The following is a 24,102-nucleotide window of genomic DNA, read 5'->3' on the forward strand; positions in this document are numbered from 1 at the left end:
TGGTAATTTTGTGTGGTTTACCGGATGAATTTTTAGTTCGACATCTTCAGATTGATTCATTAGGGCTTCTAGACCATCAGATTTTAACAACACATGACAAATGGACTTGGAAACTCTTCACTGGATGCTCAATTGACTGTAGTGGAATCATACTCCACATGAAAAATGCCCAGCATCGTCTGTGCGCGATTCATCACCATGCTATTTACGAAGATTTAAGTGTCGAGTAACAAGCCAGGTCATGTATAGATCAACGCAGATCCAAGATGCATGCAAGAGAAGAGTGGCTGGTACTGTATTTGGTACACAAGATGGCATTTACAGAAAAAGAAAAGGATGGTTATTTGACATTAAATTACAATTGAGTGGAAGCACTTCCTTGGACTCTCTCACTCTCTCTCTCTATATCTCTTCTTTTTGTACATGGCTATTTACAAATTACAGAAGATTCTTATGAGTTAAAACAGATAGGAAATATGTGAAGAAGGTGAGACAATCTTCGCAATTGAAATTCATCAATCATACAATCCCTCCTGCTCCCATGCATCCACCAGAAAATCAACCACCTCCTGATAAGTTAAAATACAATCCGTGGATGTCAAAACTGTACAGTTACGATGAAATGCTAAAAAAACAGGGGAGAAAAAACCTGACATGCATCAACTTACAGAAAGAGGGGTGGGCCGAGGAAAGGGCTTTCTGGAACCTAGCAAACCTTCAGTTGCATTCCAACTGAAAAGATACAGCAGACAAAAATGATAAAGAAAAAAATGCAGAATGCAAGGAGTTTACAAAATCCAACTCTTGAGTTATCCTCAGTTTATCTGTCACCAAAGCACCACGTGCTGATTGTGATATATGAGAACACAATAGGGATTAGAAGCCACAAGAGCAGGCAACCACTAGAAGTGATGACTTCGCACGAGAACAGAAAAACAGGGTTGCCAAAGAACATTTCTCAATAGCCTAAACTTAGAAAGCTGGAAAACCTCTTATTAATGTTGCCTTTACTGGGGGTTGGAGAAAGCTAGAGCATTTGAATCAAAATAATGAACGTTTAGAAGAAAGAAAACACCTTAATCTGGATTCCCATCTTCGCTGATTTTGGTTCCCAGATGTGCCACTTCCAGCCCATTGAAGCCTTCTCTGTTGCCAGAGAAGGAGACCTGAAAATAACAAAATGTCAATGCCACATAACATCATGAACAGTCAACTAGAACAGATAAGCTGCAACGTACCATGATTTACAAATTCATTATTGCTGCTCACGCTACCAGTGCTGCTACCAAGATTGTGGTTTGATACACTGATTGATGATATGCTTCTTTGAGATTGAACAGTACTGTTGTCCAAGTCACATGTGCTGGAACTCCAAAAATCATTTGATATGCTAGGTTTATTCACCGCTCGCCCTTGTATTCTCAACCCTTTTGATGGCTCATCCACAGCAATAATTGGCGTGGGTTTAGTGCAGCATCCAAAACAGCCACTGTTCTGTTGCAAACCAAGTTAAAGCATATATACAGATGCAAAACACAACAACAACAAAATATTAAGTGTTTGCGCCATATGTATGAAAGTTGACAGTAGCAATGGTCATAACAAGATAAGAAACATCATACAATCCAATTCACAACCATTAATTTATTGAGGTGCAACAAAACCACAAACATTTGTTCTAGACAGAGCAGGAATAACGAAGTAAAACTTACATTCACAGGTTTCTTTCTATTTTATTGCCACGGAGCTAATGGAAGAAGTTGCTCTAAATAGGGCTAGAACTTAAAGGGCACAACAAGGATTCATATTGCTGATAATGAGTAGTTTGGGGTAAGACTTGATTGGTTTGAGTTGTGTTCATTAATTTTCCACTCTTGAGACGTACCCTAAGGCACAGTTGAAGTACAGAAATCAACAATTATACAAACTGAACCAAATTACTGTTCGCTTGATCAATTTTATTGGAAAGGAATAAGCAACAACATAATACGATCCATTATCTGGCAAAAGATTTCTAACCTTCGAACAGCTATAGTATCATAAACAGTTCTAATTTTAGTTCTCTAGCTACAAGAACTGCCATCTTCCAGCACCCAAATCAACTAAGATGCTTAATACTCTAACCCTTAAACTTTTAGCTAGGTCCCTTCTTAGGTGACTAGAGCTCAACCAAAAATGCATTCCATTACAAAAACATAATAACTATAATTTCAACATAAAATCTTCTCTACTTTCGAGTTTTAAAAATATTATCTACTTAAAAATCCATGCTCTTTCCACATAGTTTTCCACAACTGCACACAGAATTTGAATATAAAGTTTCCAAATTTATGACAACTTCCTTCCTTCAAGCCACCAAAGATCCTCCTCTAACCCAATCTTTCTTTAGCTGAAACACTAATCCAAATCAAGTTTCCAATTTCCACCACATCTTCATTAATTCCCAAAAAAAAAAAAAAATCAACTTCACAAAAAATAGAGAAGCCACAGAAGTACTTACAAAAGAAACCATAATTATAAGCCAAAAAGAAACCAAACCCAGTTGTTCTTTTAAGGTTCTTAGCTCAAATTCAAGATCTAACCCTCTTCCAATGGACTCAACACTCATTAACCAAACCCAGTAATCCACAAATGAAAGCCAATCATAACCAAATAAAGAAACAAGAAATTGATTTCTGAGGACTTACCCCATAAAAGCAAGAAAGTGACCGATCCAAGCAGGCACGGAGCTACTCAATATCACCATTAATTGATAATGTCGAACTTGGTGGTGGAGACCGACGAAAAGTGTATTAGTGAATACTATTAAGAGGATGATGAGTTACTTGACTAATTAATGTTGTTATGTTTGATCTTTCTGCTTGTTTTTTTTTTTTTTAACAGCTATTATCACTTTAGAACTACTAATTAATTCTTTCTACCGCCTTTAGATACATGTTTTTTATATAATTCTTATGAATTTACTTTTTTATGAATTTATTAGTTTTGATATAATGTTTTTTCTCTCACTGTATATAAGAATAATTCTTGATATTCTACTTTTTTTAAAAAAAATATTATTATTTTTTATATTGGAATCTATAGATTCCAATTTTATATTTTATTGTGATATTTTTTTTTTCTTTGGATCATTTTTTTCCCCTTAAAGTTCGGGTGAGTGGGAATTATTTTATTTCAATTTTTTCATTTCATGCCATTGCCACAACTCACTTAAATATTATTATTAATTATTTTAAACACTAATGGGTTTAATCCAATTTTCTAATTCCTTAAAAGTTTCAATATTACTCCATAATTTGAATTTATTTTTTGAGTTTTTATATATTTTAACTTGAAAGAAAAATATATGAGATAAAAGTAAGAAAAAATAAAATAAAATAAAAAGTTAGTTTTTTGCTCATTAGTTAGTACTAAAGGGTAAAAGTGAAACTTTCTAAAAAGTATAAAGGTAATATTGAAAACTTTTCAAAGTACAGGGGTGCAAGTGTAATATTAAGAAATCTAGGAGGGTAAATATATTGGTTAACCTAATTGCTATTTGTTGATGACTTTAAATGATAATAACAATTCAATACATTCTAAAGTGAAAAACTCGATGTTAAATTATCCAAACATGTCAGTTTTTGAATAAAAAATTGGGGAAATTATTTTAGAGCCTTTTTGTTTTAGCAGCGTGGTAACAAATTAAAAAATAATAATTTTTTTAAATATTTTGATATATATTAATATTAAAAATAAATTTTAAAAAATAAAAAATATATATTATTTTAATATATTTCTTAATAAAAATCACTTTAAAAAGTAACCACAATTCTACACATTACCTTACTCCGTCTTTATATAATAGGATGAGTTTTTAATTTGTTGTCCAATATGCCCTTTCATCCATTTTTTTTCAAAGTAAATTAAAAGAAAAGTTACATGACTTACGAGTTATATATTTTGATATAAAAATACATCTTACTCTGAATATGGTAAATAGTTCATATATTTTTATATTTTAAAAATTATATCCAATAAATCCATATATATATATATATATATATATATATATATATATATATATAATTGTGCCAATCATGTCCTTAATTCTTAGTCAAGATATTCAAAGATGGGAGTTCATATAAAAACTAATTTTAGTAATGTGAAATTCACGTGAGAAATTTTAGTTGACTTAAACAAAGTATCACAATTGCAGTTAAAACTTGTTATTAAAAAAAATACACATGATATTTTAAAATTATAAGATAAATATGTATTATTATAATTTAGGGTTTATTTTAAACATCTTCGTTTGTCATGTATTAATTAAATATATAAAAAAAGAATAAATCATGTGTTTGTCTTGAATTTCTGAGTTAATAAGAGAAGAATCGTTAGACTTTAAAAATGAAAGTGTAGGTTTTAGTACATGATTTTGAAACTAGCATGGTGGAAACTAATTGAAGATGGAACAAAATTCAATATACATAGAGGCTGTAGTTTTGAATGTTAATGCAGTTCGTTATTTTATGCCGGCAATTTGGAAGATTGTCGCTCACGGGAATGCACTGAAACAGCTTTTGGTTCCTGTGGTGGACAGTGCTTCTGTTTCGTCCAATCTTAAAATATAGATAGATTAACTGCTGTTCTGACACTTGCATGCATGCCAACAGATTAAATGAAACTAGAGGGGGCTTCTCTTTATTTAAGAGGTGGAAATGTTTTCCTCCTGGAAATATACTTGTTCGTCGTAATTTTCATGGTTAGATAAAAAAGATGGTAGGTATGCTTGTATTTAGAAAAGAATAGAGCATTTTGATTTCTACTGCTAAATCAGACTGCAGTTCCGTTTTTCACAATGATCATGCAAACCCGCCTTGAAGAATGCCAAGAATTTCACACAGCCGGAAAAAAAAAATTTCATTGTTATGATCTCATTTATTTTTATCGTACAAGTGAAAGAAGCTAGGCCATATCAAAGGCATTTGAAGTTTCTTATACATGCGCACGCCATATACTGTATCAAACAGAGCAATCTAAACAATGACTGCTAGCACGATCATGGTGTACCAGATTTGAAAAACGAGTATCAGCAACAAAGTGAAAGTCGAAGCAAAGTGAAAGGAAACAGATTGCTGAAAAAAGTTGAGTGATATAACATTACCATGAGGACCAAAACAGATACAATAAGTCAATCATCAACTCCATTCTTCTTCAGCTAATTCCCTTGTTTGAAGAGGAAAGATGAAAGGCCAGCCCTCCATCCATACATGGTTGATGGTTCATACTTTTTGGGTAAGAGAGAAGCCAGGCCTATGCCCATGCTTTGACTGGGTACAATGCTCGGTGGGGCAGTGGTCTCCGCAGATCTAGGAAAGATATCAGCAAGCACATTACTAAATTTCCACAGTTGTTCAATTACAAACGGTTTTTCATACTGCACCCCAATAAAATCTCAATGTATGGCATGCCATATTGGTTCTTACTTGTCAACATAAACTGTTCTCAACTGAACTAGTAAAGCATGTGACTTTTTCTCAATGAGTGAAAACAGTGATTAAGAATAAACCAAGATTACATCACAATGATGTGTTCAGTTAAAAATTGACTCTTAAAAAATAACAGAGGAATTTCAACACTGTAATCGCATGAAAGCAAATTGATGGATCATGCATATCTACTTGGGCAAGACTACAATCTCCAGCTCATAAAATAGTTGGTATGCTTATAGTGCTAAGCTGATAAATATGAGGACAGGATGCCAGTCTCAGTGATTCGTATATGGTGCTCTGTCTCCTAGTATTTTTTGTAGGAGGCCACTAGTAACTCAAAGCAGCTCAGAGCCCTTCCACAAGAGTTGCAGAGTATCTTATGATATCTAGGAATTTTTTTTGGTGCAATTATGATATCATGGGATTGCCAAGCACTACAAAATACCGATCAATCGATTGATACGATGGCTTATTTGTGGAAAAAACCACGAGTACAAACAAGGTCAACAAGGACCAAGCCCTTTCAGTTTTCAGATTCTATATACATGCCAGAAGTTCTAAAAGGGAAATCAATCACCAAAACAATATGTTTAACTAACAATTTAGCCAAAATTCATTCCAAGCATATTGTTTGAAACAAAACTGGCATTCAATGCAAAGAGGCAACCAACTGATTATATGCTTAAGCATGTTAAAAAGCATATAATATCTGAAAAATGCATTCAAAAAGCATTCAAAATCACAAGGATCTGAAAATAAAAACAAACCAAGTTACAGAGAGATAGAGAGAGTACACACATGAGGCCACTGTAAGCAAATGTTGCAAAGCCTTGACGTTGCTTGTGCTTGGGATTAGAACTACAGATTACATATATCCGTCCACGACGCTTAACTATCTGACAAAACTCACACATCTTTTTCACTGATGACCTCACCTTCATGGCTACTGCAAATACAAATAATCAAGAACCCATCAAAACCATACTCATCGTTCCATCAACAACAAATTCACCAAACCCGCCACAAAAACTGATCTTTTAGCATCTTTAAAGATTAAACAGACACAAAACCATATCTCAATCTACCCTAACATTTACACGTGATCCTAAACACCACCATTGAAAACCAAGGCATGCCCCTTCTTTAATTAAGCATTAATTTACCAAAACCATAATAAAAAAAAATCAAACTTTAAGCATCTTCCATTACTAAATTGCAACTTACACATCTCTTAATCTACCCTAACTTTTATAAAACACATAACTTTGCATACAATCCTATAACCCCAAGTACTTTGAGGTTTTAAGAAAATAAAAGGACGGGTCTCATTCATTTTGGATTTCCCATTCCAATTTTGAATGCCAAGTAAGAACTGAAAACCAAGAACCTAATATACAAATACACATAAATAAATACAGAACAAAAATAAAGCAGAGAGAAAGAGAGAGAACCGATTGTGGGGTTGTGGCGAAGCGTCTGGAGAATAATGGGTGTGTTGAAACCAAACGAATGGGACTGTTGAGGGAGAGAAATGGGAGAGCTTGATATCATTAGAAGGCAAGAGAGCCTATAAGGGTTTGGAGATTTAGGGTTTATAAAGGGATGTTGTGATTTGTGTTAGAGAGTAGAGGTTAAGTGAGTGTGCTGTGTGTGTTATGGAATGACATGTGGCATTGAGAAACAGTTGAAAAAAGTGGGAATTTGAAAAATTGATTTTGAGTAATCTCTATTATGTTAAATAAATTTAAATTATTAATTTTAAAATTAATTCTTTGAATTTTCTTAAGAAAAAATAATTTATTTATTTTTTTAAAAAAATCTAATTGCTTATTAATTTGATGAAATGAAAATCTTGATTTACATTTTTTTTGGGTAATAGAATTTTTTTACCCCGTGTAAAAACTTTCTAAAAGACATCAGAATGATTGTTACATCTTTTTAATAATTAGATATTTTATAATTATTGTCTAAAAATAAATTAAAAAAAAAAAGAAATATATATTTTTTATTTTTTTTATTTTAAAAGTATGTAAATTTATTTTAAAGACATCTATATTATATTTTTATCTTTATCTCTCTAATCAAAATTATCTTAAAACTATTTGTTTTATATTTTTACCGACTCAACCAAACCACTTTTTTGTCCCTTCTGTATTTATCTTGTAACATTAATCAAACACAATTTTATATCTAAATATTTTATATTTATTGAAATTGAAATGAAATTTCAATTCAAGCCAATTAATTACATGGAAACAATAGTTATATCCTATTTCAACCTCACTCATTAAAAAAAACTTAAAAAGACATTAATAAAACACTATAGTCGTAGACTCATTACTCTATTAATTGAAAACAATATAATGATTATTTTATTTTTAAAAAAAATAAAATTAATTAACTTTTTATTGGAGACAATAAAGTCATTTCAATAATATTTATTTGTCATTATCATATTGATTAAGAATAAATACATTTTTTAACAATTTGATGGGATAGTAAAACAACTAACTTACCTTTAAAAGCAAAATTATTTTAAAATGGTATTTAAGAGCTTTTTTACATTTATTTCTTTTCAAAACACAGTTAAATAACTAAATTACCCTAATCTATTTTTTTTAACTTGCATAAAGAGGCCTTTTGTTTTTTCATTCTTTTTTTTTTTTTTTTTCTATTATCATGTCTCCTTATGAGCAATTTGATAATTTAATAAACATAAATATTATTTTTTTAAAAAAGTTACAAACATTTGCGTGAGTGGGTGGTGGTGGTGCTCTTTTAACGGCACATGCAGCATTATTCGGTGACTAAACTCTAGTTTTTGAGGCATTGTTGTAATCGCCTCGATGACCTCTCCATACCTAGGTAGTGCATATTGTCAACAATTCTCTAGTTTGGTATTGGTAACCCTTTTTTTTTTTTTTTTCCTTCTTTTCTTTGCCTAGCCTTCCAAATTTTCAAGATAGTTCTTCAATTTGTTTTGTCCTTTAAATTTGATCTCGACCCGTTCTTTTGATCATTATTTGTTTTATTTGAAATACTTTATAAAATTAGATTTTTTTTCAATTTCATCCTCTAATTTTTTTTTCATATGTCAAATTTAATTTTCGTTCTTTTGACTACTATTTTTTTATTTAAGATAATTTTTTTACAATTTCATCATCCTTTTTTGTATCAAATCAATTTGATCCTCATTCTTTTTATTGTTATTTTTTTACTTTGGCAATTTTTTTAAAATGATTTTTTTTTTTCAATTTCATCCTTCAACATTAAATTAGTTGGGAATTGAGATTCTTGATTGAGTCCGGGTCTAAAAATTTAATATATCATTTGTTTGGAATATTAACTTAGGTTTAAGATATTCATTCGAGTCTGCTTGGTTTTATTTTCCTTTTTTTGTAAACTCATATATTTTTTTTCACCATTCAACATTTATTTAATTAGAAATTAGGCTCATTATTTTTTTTATTTGCATTCTATAAGATTTTTCACTAATTTTAAAAATAACGCGGGTTATCTTGAATCTTTTTATTTGTTGTTCTTTGTTAAATTTAGTTTTTGTAAAATAATCATCTCAATAAGCTCTTTTTTGTGCTAGGGCTGTGTCCATGGAGGAGCGACAATGAATCTTCGACAAACTTTTCTTTCTTCTCCTTTGTGTATGATTCACATTTTATTTTTTATAATTAATTATTGTTATCTTTTTTATTTATTCTTGATGCTTTTTTGTTATATTATTAAATTAATCAAGTTTAATGAACCTGGTTTCTTCAATGGCCTGGGTCTCAAATTTTTTTTTTTAATTTTTTTAAAAACACTATCGTAGCTTAAATATCCTCTCTTTTTTATATATACATATTGATTTTATGCATAGAAAAGCTTATATATAGTAATAGAGAATCTTTCCAATTCAAAAGCTTAGACTAACATGTTACTGTGTACCAATCAATTTGTTTAAATTTACGTTAAAATCTAGCATTATGCACTTCGTAAATGATATACTATATATATATATATATGAAAAAAGGACGCAGAGATTACCTTTCAAATTGGATTCTTGTTGATCTTATTTATCTAAGATTCCATAGAAAAAGGAAAGTTTCACAGGCATATATAACAACATGAATTCCTTACCATTCTCAACAAAAGAAAGACTAAAAAAAAAAAGGGAAAAGACAGTCGGTCTACCATTCATGCACCTAGCTACCTCTTCCACCAAAGAAAGGGAAATGAGGTCATTTTGTAGCTTATTATAATTGCTAAATCATGCTATTAACACAGGCGAACATGATTAAAGTGGAGTCATGAAAGAATGGTGTCATTTGATTGGTTAGTTCTTGAAAGGAAATGCCTTTTTTTCTATCAATAAAAAAGGCATTTCCTATTATTATAGTGGGTGATCTATTATTATATATACTATATATGTAGCTAGTTGAGAGAGGCTATCGTCAAGCAAAAGCATTGGTTCTTTTGATGACCTAATAGAGAGATCCATGGACCACTTAAAAAGAACCCTAGGGTTCAAAAATTCCCATCTTTTGGTAATTCTTAAAGAAAATAATTTGTTATATGGTAGGTTTTGGTAATTAAAAGGGTGCAGGAGAAGAGTATATATGTGTAAATTCCTTATATTCAAACCTTTTTTTTTTTTTTTTTTACAATCAAATGGTATTATAAAGCCCTAGTTTTACACACGTTTTGAGAGTAATTCTACTCTTCATCCATTTAATATAAAAAAACATAAATCTTGACGAAGCATGCTTGTGTCAAGAAAGATGGATAGTCAAGAAACATCCCAATTAACTATGAGATATGCTTGTGTCATTTACCTTTATTGATGTGGTTTTTTCTTCGTTGAACGGTGGTTAATGCTTGACGAAGCATGTTCCACTCTAATCTTGGAATCTATCAATCGGGCACTTGGTTTTTTTAGCCATAAATCTATGGGAGGTTACCTCACCATTGGTGAAGTCTAGAAAAAGGGTCCAACATTCCATGAGCTACTTTATCATTAGTTAAAAATGCACCAAGTTTAATTCACCTTTTCCCATTTTTATATGTAGCATAAATCAATTATTTTAATGAAATATTAAGAATAGTTTGCTGGGGTCTCGTACACTGTGAATTGAACCAAAGTTTTTTTTTTTTAAATGTAAAAATAGTTAAAGTTATAGGAAAATTTTTGAAATTATTATTAAATCTAGTACAAAGATGCAACTTTGATACCTCTTAATTTAATTTCTTTTATAATTCAAGTTTTAAATTAAATTTTATAAGAATTATCTTGACATGATTTAGTTGATTTGAAAGGTTTTGGGTTGACCCGACAGGTCGCTCGGGTCTCCACAAGCCAATTGCAACCGTGGTTTTTATTTTTTTCATACCTAGCTAAGGCCTTGAGTCATCTGATTCCTAAGTCAACTTGATGGGCGACTGTGGTTTGTCGTCAATAATTGTTACTTTTTTTCCTTATTTTCTCTCTTCCCATCCAAAAAGTACTTGTTGGTCTTTTTTATTTTTGTGTTTCAATTTCAATCTTTATTTTTTTATTTTTAATTTTTTTTGCTCTTTTATAAAAGTTTTGTTTGTTTTCATTTTAGTCCTTTAATTGTAATTTGTCATATATTTTTTGTTTCCAACTTGATTCTTATTCTTTTGATTTTCCTCACTTTTGTTAAAGTTCATTTTCTTTTCAATTTAACCCTTCAATAAGAAAAAAAAAAACATTGTTGCCCTCTCATATATTTATTTATTTTTCACCCTGACTCTTCTAATTATATATATGGTTTTTATTTTATATACTTTTGTGTAATTGATTTTTATTTTTAATTTTATCATTCAGGTTTGTTTAGGATTGAGTTTCATAGCATTTTCATCTATGATGCTTCCAATCTAATGACTTGGATCATGGATTTGAAATGTTAACATAAGTTGATATTTTGTTTTCGGGCTCATTTTCTTTTTCGGTTTTATCATTTGACATTATATTTAAGAAAAAAATGTCTTTGTGATTTTCATCAATTTCTTTTTATTAAGTTATATACTAGTCTCATGACTTGGGCAACAAGTTTTACAGATTAACTCAGGTTGGCTCATCCTTTATTATCCATGTTACATGTCTATAACACTAACTTGGGTTAACTCGAGCTATTTTTTTCTGCTTTTTATTCAATTTCATGTTTCTAGTGTTTTTTTTCTATGTTATTGCGGTCTTTATTTTTATAAAAATCTTACTCATTTATCATCTAATTAAAATATAATCAACTTATTAAACTCAGTCGGGTCTGTAACCTAAATCAATTATTTTTCTTATTTATTTTAAACACGCCTGCATCACTTAGACTACCATTGACTTTTTCTTAATTTTTTATTCTAATGCTGTGTTTATTTTAATTGATACATATTTTTAATATGTTTTTTTTAATAATTTTTAAACTTATGTTCAGTTAATATACATCTTCTATGATTTTTTTTCTTTTGCTTATTTAGCCTTTTTTAATAGAGGTTTTTCTTTAAAATATTTTGTATGAACTTAATTTTTGAAGATATTATAAAGATGAACTTTTTAAAAGAAATAAAAAAATATTTATTTTAATATGTATAGCCTTGCATGATTTTTTCCCTTTTTATTTCATTCAATCAATTTCATTTATGTATCTATTTTAATTATCATTTGATTAAATACAAAATTAATGTTAATAAACAAAGTCATTGAATACAATTGAATATATGATTCGTATTACCTTCATCTATATTTTAATTATTTTTATTTTAATCTTTAATTATTATTAATGATATTATTTATTTATTTATTAATTAAAAAATAATTTTTGATTTATTTAGTTAAATATATGTATAGATTTTTTTATTTTTATTTATAATTTTTTTAATTAAAAAGAAAGATAAGAGAGGCCTACCCATTCAAATTCTTTTTATTGGAAAAAATAATATCCAACCTCATGGAGCCCATGTTAAAAGGCTATTAAAGTCCGAAGCATTGTAGAGTACATGGTGTTCTCTCGTGTCCTATCGATCCAAAAGAAGAAACTTAATTGGAAAATAATTTAGTGTGGGCTTATAATGTGGTGTGAAGTATTTTTATAAGATTATTTTTTTAATTGGAAAATATATTAAAATAATATTTTAAGATATATTTTGAAAAACATATCAGAAAAATAATATTATTCTCTTGTTGCATTTTGCTCCATGATTTTCTAACTTCTTTTGCTAGTAACTTCCTATCACATAATTGTTGACACAATCTCTCTCTATTCTTCTAATCACTGAAATTACTACAAAAAAATATTCCAAAATACTTAGAAAGATCGACATAATTAGAAAGTACTAAAGTTAGTGGAGGAATCCACGAATGGTGCCAAAAATTGAAAAAAAAAAAGGACCAAACCACAGAGTAACTTGTCTTTTTTTTCTCCATGTCAACACAGACGAAGAAGGCGGTTGCTGCTGGCCTTGTGGGGATGTCTTCTTTTCCAAAAAAAATCAGTGTTGAGGTATACGACAGCATTGAAGCAAGGCTAGCTTCATCATAGGTCTCCAATGAAGTCTAACAGGGTTGGATCTTGAAGCAGCCAGTACTGATGATCATCTCACATGGGCTGTCCTCTCCTCAATTTCCTCTCTCATTGGTTGAGAGGATCTGGTTGAGCTAAGATAATTTTTCAAAGGATAAAATAAGTTTTATATATATATATATATATATATATATATATATTTTACAAGGGCTATGGAAATAAAATAGGTACACAACCCTTTAAAATTTATTTTTCGTTGCAGGGATCGGGCCCCATCTTTGCCCCCTGTCTGTCTCCATCTTTCCCCTGGAGAGATGTTTGGTCAAAACACTCAAGTTGGCTTACAAATCTTCTGAAACTCTACAATATCATGGGTGAATCTCCAGACTAGCTAGGGCCTAAGAAAAAAAGAAAAGAAACGCAGCGCAGTGAGCAAGAGGAGAAGCCAAACATGCATAGCACTTCCTGGATCAAGAACTGGAGAGCCAAGGTAGCTGATATGTGATACAATTCCAAAACCAATGCAACCCTAGCAAGATTTTCAGTAGCCCATGTTCTATTTTGTTTTCTAGAGGTTTTTTTCAGCTTTTACTTCTATATCTGACAATTTTTGGCCGTGTGTGTTGCAACAATTCAGGGCCCGTCTTCTCACTACTATTTTCTTATTAATTATTCTTCCTAGAATCATTATCTATGTATGAATATTCAATAGACAAAGAAGAAGAAGAAGAAGAAGAAAACTATAACACTCTTTATTTCCTTCTTGCTCACTATTATAAATTAAGGTGTCAAAGGCACAAATCGATGCCCTTTCAGTATCTCCTTAAAGAACTCTGAAACTTAAAGGCTTCTTTGATTTCTTTTATTAGCTTGAAGTTCAAGTAATGGAAAGTTATTGCCCAGCATGCCATATATTTCCTCAAATTGATGCAAAGAAATTAGTCAAATTCTCCACAATAAATATATATTCATTCGCATTTAAAGCCCTTTTCATTTGCTGGATTGAATTATTTAAATCCCACTCGACAACCTTGTGTATGTGGTGTGTGTAAAAGAAGTACTGAGAGGGTCAATGGCTTCTGGTCTTTGTCTTATCAAACAAGGGGTTGCTGAGAGATGAAGTAACGGGCTGACATGAACAAGAGGAAGCTTCCTAGCTAGCTATCACATGGACGCACGCCTTCTCTACACGTGGTTAGTCATGTGTGTGAAGGGACACACCCCATCGAGTGTTTATGAGTCACTTCTGTCCAAGAAAAAAATGGCAAAGTCTTTTTTTATTTATTTTAACGAAGACAAGGGAGATGCTGCTAGATCTTGAAATTGAGAGTTTTCTTCAAGACATATCAAATTGGGTATGCCTTTTTTAAGATTCAATGGAAAAATCTAGTCTCAATGATGGTAGAAACACTCTTTAATGTGGTTAAACAAAAAGAAAATAGATACTCAAACACAAAGATGTTGAAATTTGGAAGCCATTAGAGTGTTGGAATACATGCACACATCACATCTAATGATGGAGCACAAGTTTGGTGATGATGGCTTCAAAAGTCATCATCGCCTTCATCCTTTTTGCAAGATTAGTATTGACAAATGGATATACCATGTCTTGATGCATCCATGCCCCAATAATCTTGTTATTTTGTGTATTTTTTTTCATAATTAGACGATATCATTCATGCCAATAAACAAGAACTAACATGCAGGAATTCTCCATTCATTTATACATGCATTAATGAAAAAAATGGCATCCCCTCGAATAATTTGAGATAAGGATGGATACGTCATGCAATTACAGCGAAAATTAAAAAAGAAATTATAGTTTTTCAAACCCTGAAATTACCTAAACCGTAGAGAAAAATTGTTTGAATAGAAGACTTAAAAACGACCTAATTATGCTCATTTACCTCGTCTTAAGCAAGGAATGATCATGGCATGTGCGTTGACAAAGTTCCAGCTCCATCACACAATTAAATTAAAAATTATGTTTATTTACCTGGTCGCTGATTTGCCAAACGAGTCATGGAATCGACAAATAGTGCATGATTTATCTAGAGACACAAATTAATATCAGGGAAAAGATCATAAATAGAAGCAGAGGAAAAGCCAGAGAATATTTCTTGATTTTTTTTTTCTTATGAACAAAATCCAAGAACATCACTAACCCTCATCAAAATTACAAACAAGATGCTCTCCTCTCCCCCCAAGAAGATCCACTCTATATCCAATTAGGATGATCAGAAACAATAACAGGTTGTGGACCCCGCCCTCTCTCTCTGTTTTTTTTTGTTAAAATTGTATATACAAGAAAAGTAAAAAAAAACAATAAAAAAAAACCTGTGTACAGAGATTGAAGAAAAAAAGGAAAGGAAAATTACACATGAAACCACAAAGCTTTGTACACAAGAACAACCAATCAACAAGAGTAAGCTAATCTTTGGACCCCACGATCCCTAAGAATCCCATTGTAGAGAGCAGCTCTGTTTGCAGGCATTCTTCTTTGCTGACCATTTTTCTTGAATTCTGTTGATGTTGATGAAGAAGAAGAAGAACAAGAATTTTGAGTAAGAAAAACGGCTTCGTGTTGCCTCCTAAACTCCTCCCCATCCCCTCTCGGATCCACCACATCCTCAGCGAAGTGCACCCTTTTCTTCTTTCCCCTCTTCTTCCCCTCTTCAAGAAACGGAAAAGAAAAGAGCCCGAGCAACCATAAGCCAAGAAAGCAAAAAAATGAACATTTATACACGCAAATTGTGTAAGTTCAATGCATTACAAGATTTTCTTGCTATATTCTTTACCTGATGAGATACAGGGCCTCAGAGCTTGTTGTGAAGACTGTGGAATTCGGTGATGATCACCAGGGAATTGACCAGAAGGAAGGAGAGATTTTTGGAGGCGAAAGGCGAGGACAATTACAGTGCCAGAAACAGCCATGGCTGTGGCAAGGACCACTCCTTGTGAGCAACGTGAAGAAGACATGGTTGATGAATCAAGAAGGGAACTTGAATAGAGTATGTTATGTGACTTGCTGAATATGAGAGAATATGCTCTGGTAGGGAAGAGAGGAGGGAGGTGGTGTTTTTACCCTTTACATGGGGGGACATGTATAAATAAATATATAGCAGCATAAGGTGAGTGATTAAGGTGTGAATATAATAAATACTCTTTTCTGAGGGAGGCTGGGGCACTATTTATTTGTTTCAATATTTGTATGAAACAATCCCCCCCCCCCCCTTTAATGGTATTTAGACTGTTTTTTTGGTATCAAAATTAGGTTTTATTTACTTATTTGATATTAAAACCAGTTTTTTTTTTTTTTTTTACTAAAAAAACTTCATTTTTTTTTCAAATTTAACTTAAATTAATATGTTAATCTACACATCTAACTTGAGAGAGAGATTTTGGCTTTGACTTTATGTCTTTTTATTTCAATTATTTGCTTGTGTATTACACGGCAAGAAAAGTTTTTTTTAGTTGATGTCAGTTTTTTGTTGAGTTGAGAGGACTGGGTGGGGAATATCTTATTGTTTGGTCTCCATTCTAATGAGGAATGGTGGGTGGCGCGTAGAAGTCACATTCCGGTCAACACCGGTGCTGGATGGTGGGTGGTGCGATTTTATTTTATTTTATATTTCGTACAAGGTAATTTGTGGCGCTTGATTATGACACCTTCGAAGTCGAGGGATTTGTATGAAAATGGTGGGTTTTTTAAGACGGTAATTAATGGTGGTTAATGACACCTAGAGATAGCTTAATTAGCTTTTTTATCCCCTAAACTGAGCTTAATTAGTTCTGATGCTCCAATTGATTGTGAGATTTCATCAATAAATCCTATGTTCTCTTCACAAGATTTATTGTTCTTGGAGTTTTATGTTTCTCTTTGACTTTTAGCTCTAAAATAATCTATTTTTGTGGTTCAAAACAATGAAGCATTATAATCGTGTTTTATAATTTTTCATTTTAATTAGTAGACAACTAGAGTTGTATTTGTCATATTCCCGACACCATTTTTGAATAAAGCCAAGAAAATGGTATCCTAAAAAAAAATTATTATTAAACCAGATTCGATCAAAAAGACCAATTTTAAACTAAATTAATTCGTCATGAATAAAGGAAAATTCAACTAAGTTAAAATCAGACAACTTCATCAAAACATGATTTAATTTTTTTTATTTTAAAATATTATTTTTTTAACTTAAAAAAACTAGAAACAAAATAACATGAATTAAAATGTTTAATTTCAATTCACGAATCATGTTTAATAATCTTACCCATAAGTTGGGATAAGAAAACTTTTTAATTTTGCTCCCTCATTTTTGTAAATTTACCAACATAATAATTTCTTAGAGACTACATATTGTCCCAATTCTAATTAGAGGTTTATTTTTTTTCTTGAGTTACATTGGAGTCACATCTCTCTCTCTCTCTCTCTCTCTCTCTCTCTCTCTCAGAAACACAATCCTCTTGTTATTTTTCTTTTAATGCCAAAGGATTTTTTTTTTTTAAATAATTTTTGTTCAAGATGGCCCCTTTTAAACGCAAGGAATTTCTCTTTAGCCTCCCAATATCCAATTGTTTTCAAACACCATTTTGTTTCTGTCAAGGAGGAGGAGGAGAGGGGCCAATCGAGCTTGATCTCCACTATGATGGAAGATTAATATAACTATTATGGCAACGACAGAAGACTAATTTAAACACAACTAAAGCAAAGAGAGTGTTTTCTCGCTTTAAAGGAGGCGATTGCTGGCGGTGCCTCCTGCAGTCGTGATCAACTGGCTACAATGTTCTTCTGGTTAAATGCAAGGCAGCCTCTGTCATCCATGATGTATCAGAGCATCATCCCTTGCCAGAAGAGGGTGGTTTCTCTCTCCTAGATGCGTAGCTCATCAGGTTGACAACGACTCTCGAGCAAATGGGATTAGATTTTGCTTTTCACATTACAATAAACTAATGTGATTTATTAATTAATCGATCCTGATTAGTGCCATGGCTTCATGTGAAGGCTCGTTATGGGCTGTCTTCATTACCACATTATCAAGAAAAAAGGTTGGTTAAAAGCTAAAACAATAAAATGAATTAATTTATTAAAAAAGCTCAGTCACACATTCAGATTCCAATAATATTTTACTCCTTTTATTTCTAGAGGGATCTCGAACTTTGAAATGTATTTATTAGATGAATTCACAACATTGAGAAAAAATAAACAAGAATATGAATTATAATGCATACAAAGAAATGGGGTTAGGTTTGATTCGGATTTAAATCGAATTTATATATATATAAATAATTATTAAGAAACTTTAAATTTATATCGGTTTGAATCGATATCCATCAAAAACCATTACCATGATTTCGAACTCGATAAACCGAGCTCGGAAGCCATGGAAAGAGAAGAATCCAAGAGAAAAGCAGGTGATGAGGAACTCAGCAGAAAGGCTAACAATGTGATAAAAACAAGACCCCATGATAGAAAATCTTACCAAGAAAAGGAAATACTCGTATTGGAAAAGGGATATAGTAAAGTAGATCTACAGTGCTTCAACAGCACTCTGATTGATTCTTTTCTTCTCCTCGAAAGAACAATCATGATAATGGCACAAGTACAACGAAAATTTGTTAAATGAAGATAGAATGTGATCTTTCATCCACTCAAAGCCACATATTCTATAAAGATGATGATGTTTGTGTTTGGTATTATAATATATGATGTTTATAATTTTTATTTTAAAATAATTTTTTTTTTTTTATTTTTAATATCAAAACGTTAAAATCATATTGTAAAAACACAATAAAATATAATTTGATATCTTTTTAAATTAAATATACCTTTCAAAATACACCCTAATACAGTTTTAAATACAAAAACAAGCGTAGCAAAGAGCACATAATTCCTGTGGCTTCATTATTGAGAGGATTAGACCTTTGAGATTGAAAGAGAGGTCCACTAGGAAAGCAGGATTGAATGATAAAATTGCCGACAGTTTTCCACACGATTTTTTACCTTCCCACCGAGTATGTTGCCCGGAAAATCTTGCTGGTGACGAGAATTTCCAAGCCTAGGGCAATAGTTTTCGTCAAGTGTGCCGAGAAAGACTTTTTATCCACCAATTGATTGTGTCTCTGTTCTCACAAAACACACGGCCGACATCTCAGATTATCAACTAGGATTTCTTGATTGATTTCTTTTTATTTTACTAATAATATACACTACAAAACAAAACGTCTGAGGCGACATTTTGGTTTTATAACTTATCTGGAATAAGGTTTTATTTCTAGCGGTCTGTGTGCTAGATATTGGAATGGAAAGCGTTTTTTCTATTTTAGTTGGATTAAAATAATGTTTTTATTGTTATTTTTTATATTTGGATATTCAAATCATATAAAAATATCTAAAAAACAAATTTATGCTTTTTGAAACGTAAAATAGTTTGAAAAATAAATGGAAAACAATTTCTGATACAACATCAATACACAGGGTTTTCAATTTTTAAATATGTACAGGCAACTGTTGACTAGATACAGGGTCATGAATTAGAATATCTAAGTTGTGAGGATTGAAGGGAGCAGCTCAGATTTTGACCCGAAAACACGAGCCTTGGTGCCAGGGAAAAACTCCGCCCCTTGAAGCTCTGTGAGCTCTCCATTAATGGTAACTCCAATGGGATAAGCAAGCAAATGGCCTGGTAAATCGTCGTCCAATACCTCGGATGAATAGAGGTGCCAATTCTTTTCAGCAACGTGATTCACCTTTCGGACACATTCCAGGCTCTCAGGATGGCAAAAGGTGTCATCAAGCTGGCCTAGGTGTTCATACCATAATGACATCCTGAAGCCATGAATCTGGCCCCTGGCAGGCTGGTTGGTGGCTAAGTGATATGGTTGGTAGGCTCCCATTGCTATCTCTGTATCTCTCCCTCCATCCATTGATCGTTGATTCATGTTGGCAGATCCAGTGATTATGTATTCATCATCAACTGCAAAATGTAAGAATATTCGACTTTGGCATGTTGTTATGACCTAAAAGTAAACTATTCCTGGAATTCAAAGGACCTGTCTGAGTTAAGTTCAGGAAAACATGGGAATGTTTTTAGTTTTCTTTTTACCCAAAAAGGGTCCCATGTTTATCACCCTGGGCAAGTAATGTTCCTCAGAACTTCAATCAAGTGTCCAAAAAAAAGAATTAGGTAGGTAGAACGTACGATATCGAAAGGGTGGATAAAAAGAGGAAGTAGAAGTTTCCAAGAAAAGGAGATTTCAGGTATTGAAAAGCTCACCGATCATCATCTTGGCATGAACATAGATCATGAACCTCCTAGCTTTCTGAGCTCTGCTGTAATCTGAATTGTGTTCAGGTCTCTCTGAAGGAACATATTCTCCGGGCATCTCTCTCTCGTATTTGCCAAGGCAAAAGAATGTTAAGTAGTCCTTTGGATTTGCCTCAAGCCCCTTGTCCTGGAGAGCTACAGCTATATCGCTATACATCATCTCCATCGTCCTCTTTTGCCAGTTCAGTATTGCTTGAACGGAACCACTTTCTGGGATGCCCTCTGGCCACATTGGAATGACAACGTAGACAGAAAATCTCTCTCCGGATTTAATTTTGCTAACAATCTTCAATGAAAGTTCTTTCGGGATAAGATGCAAAGCACCAACCTCCTCAACCTTTACGTCATTTGATTTCCAGGAAAATGAGCTTCCAAGGAAGTACTGGTTTTCAATGTAAATGAAATTTTTTGCCCGCCGAATGGCATTGATATAAGCATCCTGAATGCTTCTATCAATGACATTATCCTTCCCAGAGACGAGTCCGACTCTGGCCGCATCTTCAGGAGCTTCAGGGAAGCCAAAGGCAGCTCCACCATCGATAGACCGAAACAGTTGAACATTCCATGTTTCATGGTCTTCGGGGAGCATAACAGGAGACGGAGGTGTAAGAATGCAGTCAAGCTCTGTTGGTTGAAGAAGCAAGCCCTCCTTACCTTGCTTTCTCCATCTCTGTTCAAAATTGACCAAGACATCCCAAGCAATGGATCCTTCTAACCGGCAATGAACGTCATGCCAAGGTTCCCTTGGTCCTCCTTTATGAATTGAGGCACCTGCGAAATTAGGCTGACGAAAATCGTTGTGGTGTACTGTATCCAAAGTCGTGAAAATCGGATGAGATGGAGTGTCATATCTCCCGTCACAAAGGTCAATACCACCAATGAAACTCACGATCCTCCTCTTTGGTAGTTCTCCACCAGGCAATTCACTATCCACCACCAGAGTCTTCTGGTGATGAGTGAACATTGTAGAAATCTCTATGCCTTGTATAATGCTCTGTCCATTATCAGGGTTACGAGGGCACAAAACACAATGGACTTTTGTGTTATGGAAATAACCCCCTGTATCCTCATCATGTGTAGCCATCAATCCATCCCTCTTAAGCAACTTCACTGAAGTTCTGTCATCCCAAACGAGCATCAAGACCCTAACACCTTCGTTGGCCTTTTTCTTCAGTAGCTCACCTAGGATCATGTCTCCTCCTGGTTTTTGCCTCGTTGGGTCCCTTACCAAGGTGATTGTAGTATACACAGACCACCCTGCGATGTAAATAAGATGCTTTGCATTGGAAATGGCATCGAAGATGTCTTCCCAGCAACGGTGTTGTTCATGACGCTTGCCCCCGGCTAGAGGGATTTTCGGAACAAATTCATCAGGAACATGAGCATCTTGGTAAAGAGTGACTCTGCAACCACTTCTTTGACCAAAGAACGTGTACGGGACACCTGGAAATTCAGGACTTCCAATCCCTCTAGACCAATAATGCCGTTTAGTGGCATCGAAGAACTGCACTTTTACATGAATCTTTGAACCTTTATGCAGGGGCCTATGGTTTTTATGCAGAATGTGAAGCCATTTGTCTACTTCTTTTCCATCTAGGAGTTCAGAGACAGGCAAATAAGCTTTCCCTACCACAACTGCCTCAATAGGATTATCTTCTTTGACGGAGAACATAACATTAGATGCTATATGGGCACAGTAAATGTGGAAAGACTCGAACCATTGCGGATCGGAGTGAGGGTGTTCTAACAATCTAGTTCTGCCAACTCTTGTTTCTTCTAAATAAATTCCAGCATATAGTTTACAGAAGCCGCCCTTTCCAAATCCAACAGTCTTATCAATGTTTTCCAATATCTGCAGGAAACATTATTTCCATTTTATGAACTCTGGTTTCGAATTAAATCGGTAGAAAAAAGAATAGTATGTTGAGACGAGAACAGAAAAAAATTGTGATGAAAGAGAAATAGTAGTACTCCTATTTTTTGGAAAACTAGAGTCAAGGAAAGCTGAAACTTGTTGTTCAAATATAATATTTCTTGATCCAAAAAATTGAAAAACTAGTTTTTCAGTTTTTCAAATTTATACAAAACATATTTTAGAAGTTTTCCAAAGTCCTTTCTTAAGGTGACAAATTAACAAAATATTAAGATGACTCATACAAATTATGATTTTGATTTTCTTATAAAAATAATTTTAATCTTGATATATTTATTTTTTTTATATTTTTGGAACAATTCACTTTCCTTTTCATCAAAGGAACAAGCTTCCCGATTTTCTATTGAAAAAAAAAAAACTGGAAAATTAAAAGAAAATAGTTTTCTATTACAGAACACACCAGGTAATTCACAAAATATTGGAAAAATTCCCTTTCCAACATATTAAAAATCATCATGGAAATAGATTATAGAAAATCATACACCTAAACAAAAATGAGAAGATGCTTAATTTGTCACCATAAAATAAGTTCAGAATTTGTGTTCCTTGGCCATTAAATCAGCAAGAAGTTCATATGTAAAAACAGGAAGAAGATATATACAAGAGGTTGTTTAGCATGGTTAATTTAAGATATAAAACAGTAAAATATCATTTCACAAGATGGAGAACACACCTTCCATCAAGACTAGCTGCAACCTAATGAAAAATATCATTACAAATCTCAGAAGATTAGGAACTTACCTTGCAACAAAACTTGCTGCACCCTGAACCAAAAACCCTACAAGCCTCGTAGATAGTCACGTGAAGGGTTCCATGTAGCAGAACAGGCTCCATTGTTCTGGTAACGTAAAGTGGAAGATCTTGAACGAGTATGAATGATGCCTGACAAGGCACCAATGCTCATAGATAACGCAGAAGACCAGGACCAAGAGAAGCTAACCTATGAGAAGAACAATGAATTGGTTACTGTTGTTGTTCTTAACGTGAAGATAAGCAGTGCAAACTCTTTAAACCAAAGTTGAAGCAATAAAAAATAGCGGCAACAATGCTTCAGCAGGTAGCAGGAAGGACATTGGCAAACTCATGCAGAAAGTTGATTTTAATTTAATTTTGCTGATGTTGGCACCAACTAAACAGGTTGTATTGGCATGAAATATTACAAAGAAACCTTACCTAAACTACAAGTAATTGACTGGTTGCTGATGCATGAAAAATTCTTTTTTATATTTTTTTTAGATTAACTGACCAGCTTGCGTTCATCTCAATTAATCTTACGAGCCTTGAAATTAACGACCATGTAAGTTTTTAGTGGCCTCGAAATCTATGAGACTCGAACTAGTGACCTCTGGAAAGCAAATCCAGGACCTGACCAGTTAAATTACACTCCTCAAAGTTAATACATGATAAATTCTAGTTTAATTATATAGGCTGATCATGCTAAAGATTAGGACTCAGAAAGGAAAATTGAACTCCAAAAAGAAGATACATTGCATTTGTTATTGCTTTGTAAGTTCTCATTGTTATATAATCTGTTAGGCACAAGGGAATCCCCTATCCATTTTTGCTTTCTGCAAATTTCTTCCCCATAACAGGGTTACGTTTTCTCTGTGATATGTTTTCTGCGATACCTAATTTTGCCTCATTTACTTCTTCAATTAAATGCTATTGACAAAAGTCAATTTCCAGAGTAGAAGCTAACAGCGAAGTTTCTCAAACCAGCTGGCTTCCTCTAGACTGAACTACTTTAAATAGACACCTTGCACCTTTTTTAAGCTTCTATAGTTATTGTCTTTTCTTCTAAAACACCCAACAGATGGGATTACTGAACACATGCTCAT

At 32.8% G+C, this 24,102-nt stretch overlaps 4 protein-coding genes across 5 annotated transcripts; all 4 read right to left on the reverse strand.

Moving 5' to 3' along the window:
• Positions 1-317: 317 nt before the first annotated feature.
• On the reverse strand, positions 318-2,894 carry LOC118052122 (uncharacterized). Of its 2 annotated transcripts, none has more exons than XM_035062961.2 (5): positions 2,688-2,894; positions 1,239-1,489; positions 1,076-1,166; positions 669-732; positions 318-569 (listed from the first exon to the last, which is right to left on the reverse strand). In XM_035062961.2, the coding sequence occupies exons 1-5, from the start codon at positions 2,744-2,746 to the stop codon at positions 516-518; spliced, it is 519 nt and encodes a 172-aa protein (XP_034918852.1). In that variant the 5' UTR covers positions 2,747-2,894; the 3' UTR covers positions 318-515. The 2 variants fall into 2 exon arrangements, with proteins under 2 accessions (XP_034918852.1, XP_073262236.1); XM_073406135.1 differs by lacking the exon at positions 2,688-2,894 and adding an exon at positions 2,501-2,646 and having other exon boundaries at positions 1,239-1,494.
• A 1,997-nt stretch (positions 2,895-4,891) lies between these two features.
• LOC118052123 (uncharacterized) lies at positions 4,892-7,086 on the reverse strand. The gene is made up of 3 exons (XM_035062962.2): positions 6,926-7,086; positions 6,273-6,420; positions 4,892-5,351 (listed from the first exon to the last, which is right to left on the reverse strand). Exons 1-3 carry the CDS (start codon positions 7,023-7,025, stop codon positions 5,201-5,203), a joined length of 399 nt encoding a protein of 132 aa, XP_034918853.1. The 5' UTR covers positions 7,026-7,086; the 3' UTR covers positions 4,892-5,200.
• An 8,023-nt stretch (positions 7,087-15,109) lies between these two features.
• LOC118052125 (uncharacterized) lies at positions 15,110-16,200 on the reverse strand. The gene is made up of 2 exons (XM_035062963.2): positions 15,805-16,200; positions 15,110-15,679 (listed from the first exon to the last, which is right to left on the reverse strand). Exons 1-2 carry the CDS (start codon positions 15,983-15,985, stop codon positions 15,423-15,425), a joined length of 438 nt encoding a protein of 145 aa, XP_034918854.1. The 5' UTR covers positions 15,986-16,200; the 3' UTR covers positions 15,110-15,422.
• A 3,222-nt stretch (positions 16,201-19,422) lies between these two features.
• On the reverse strand, positions 19,423-23,331 carry LOC118052126 (phospholipase D alpha 1). Its single transcript, XM_035062964.2, has 3 exons — positions 23,006-23,331; positions 20,281-22,183; positions 19,423-19,980 (listed from the first exon to the last, which is right to left on the reverse strand). The coding sequence occupies exons 1-3, from the start codon at positions 23,096-23,098 to the stop codon at positions 19,547-19,549; spliced, it is 2,430 nt and encodes an 809-aa protein (XP_034918855.1). The 5' UTR covers positions 23,099-23,331; the 3' UTR covers positions 19,423-19,546.
• Between the last annotated feature and the right edge of the window lie 771 nt (positions 23,332-24,102).

This window comes from Populus alba, chromosome 18, assembly GCF_005239225.2.
Source record: "Populus alba chromosome 18, ASM523922v2, whole genome shotgun sequence".
NCBI classification, from domain to species: Eukaryota; Viridiplantae; Streptophyta; class Magnoliopsida; order Malpighiales; family Salicaceae; genus Populus; species Populus alba.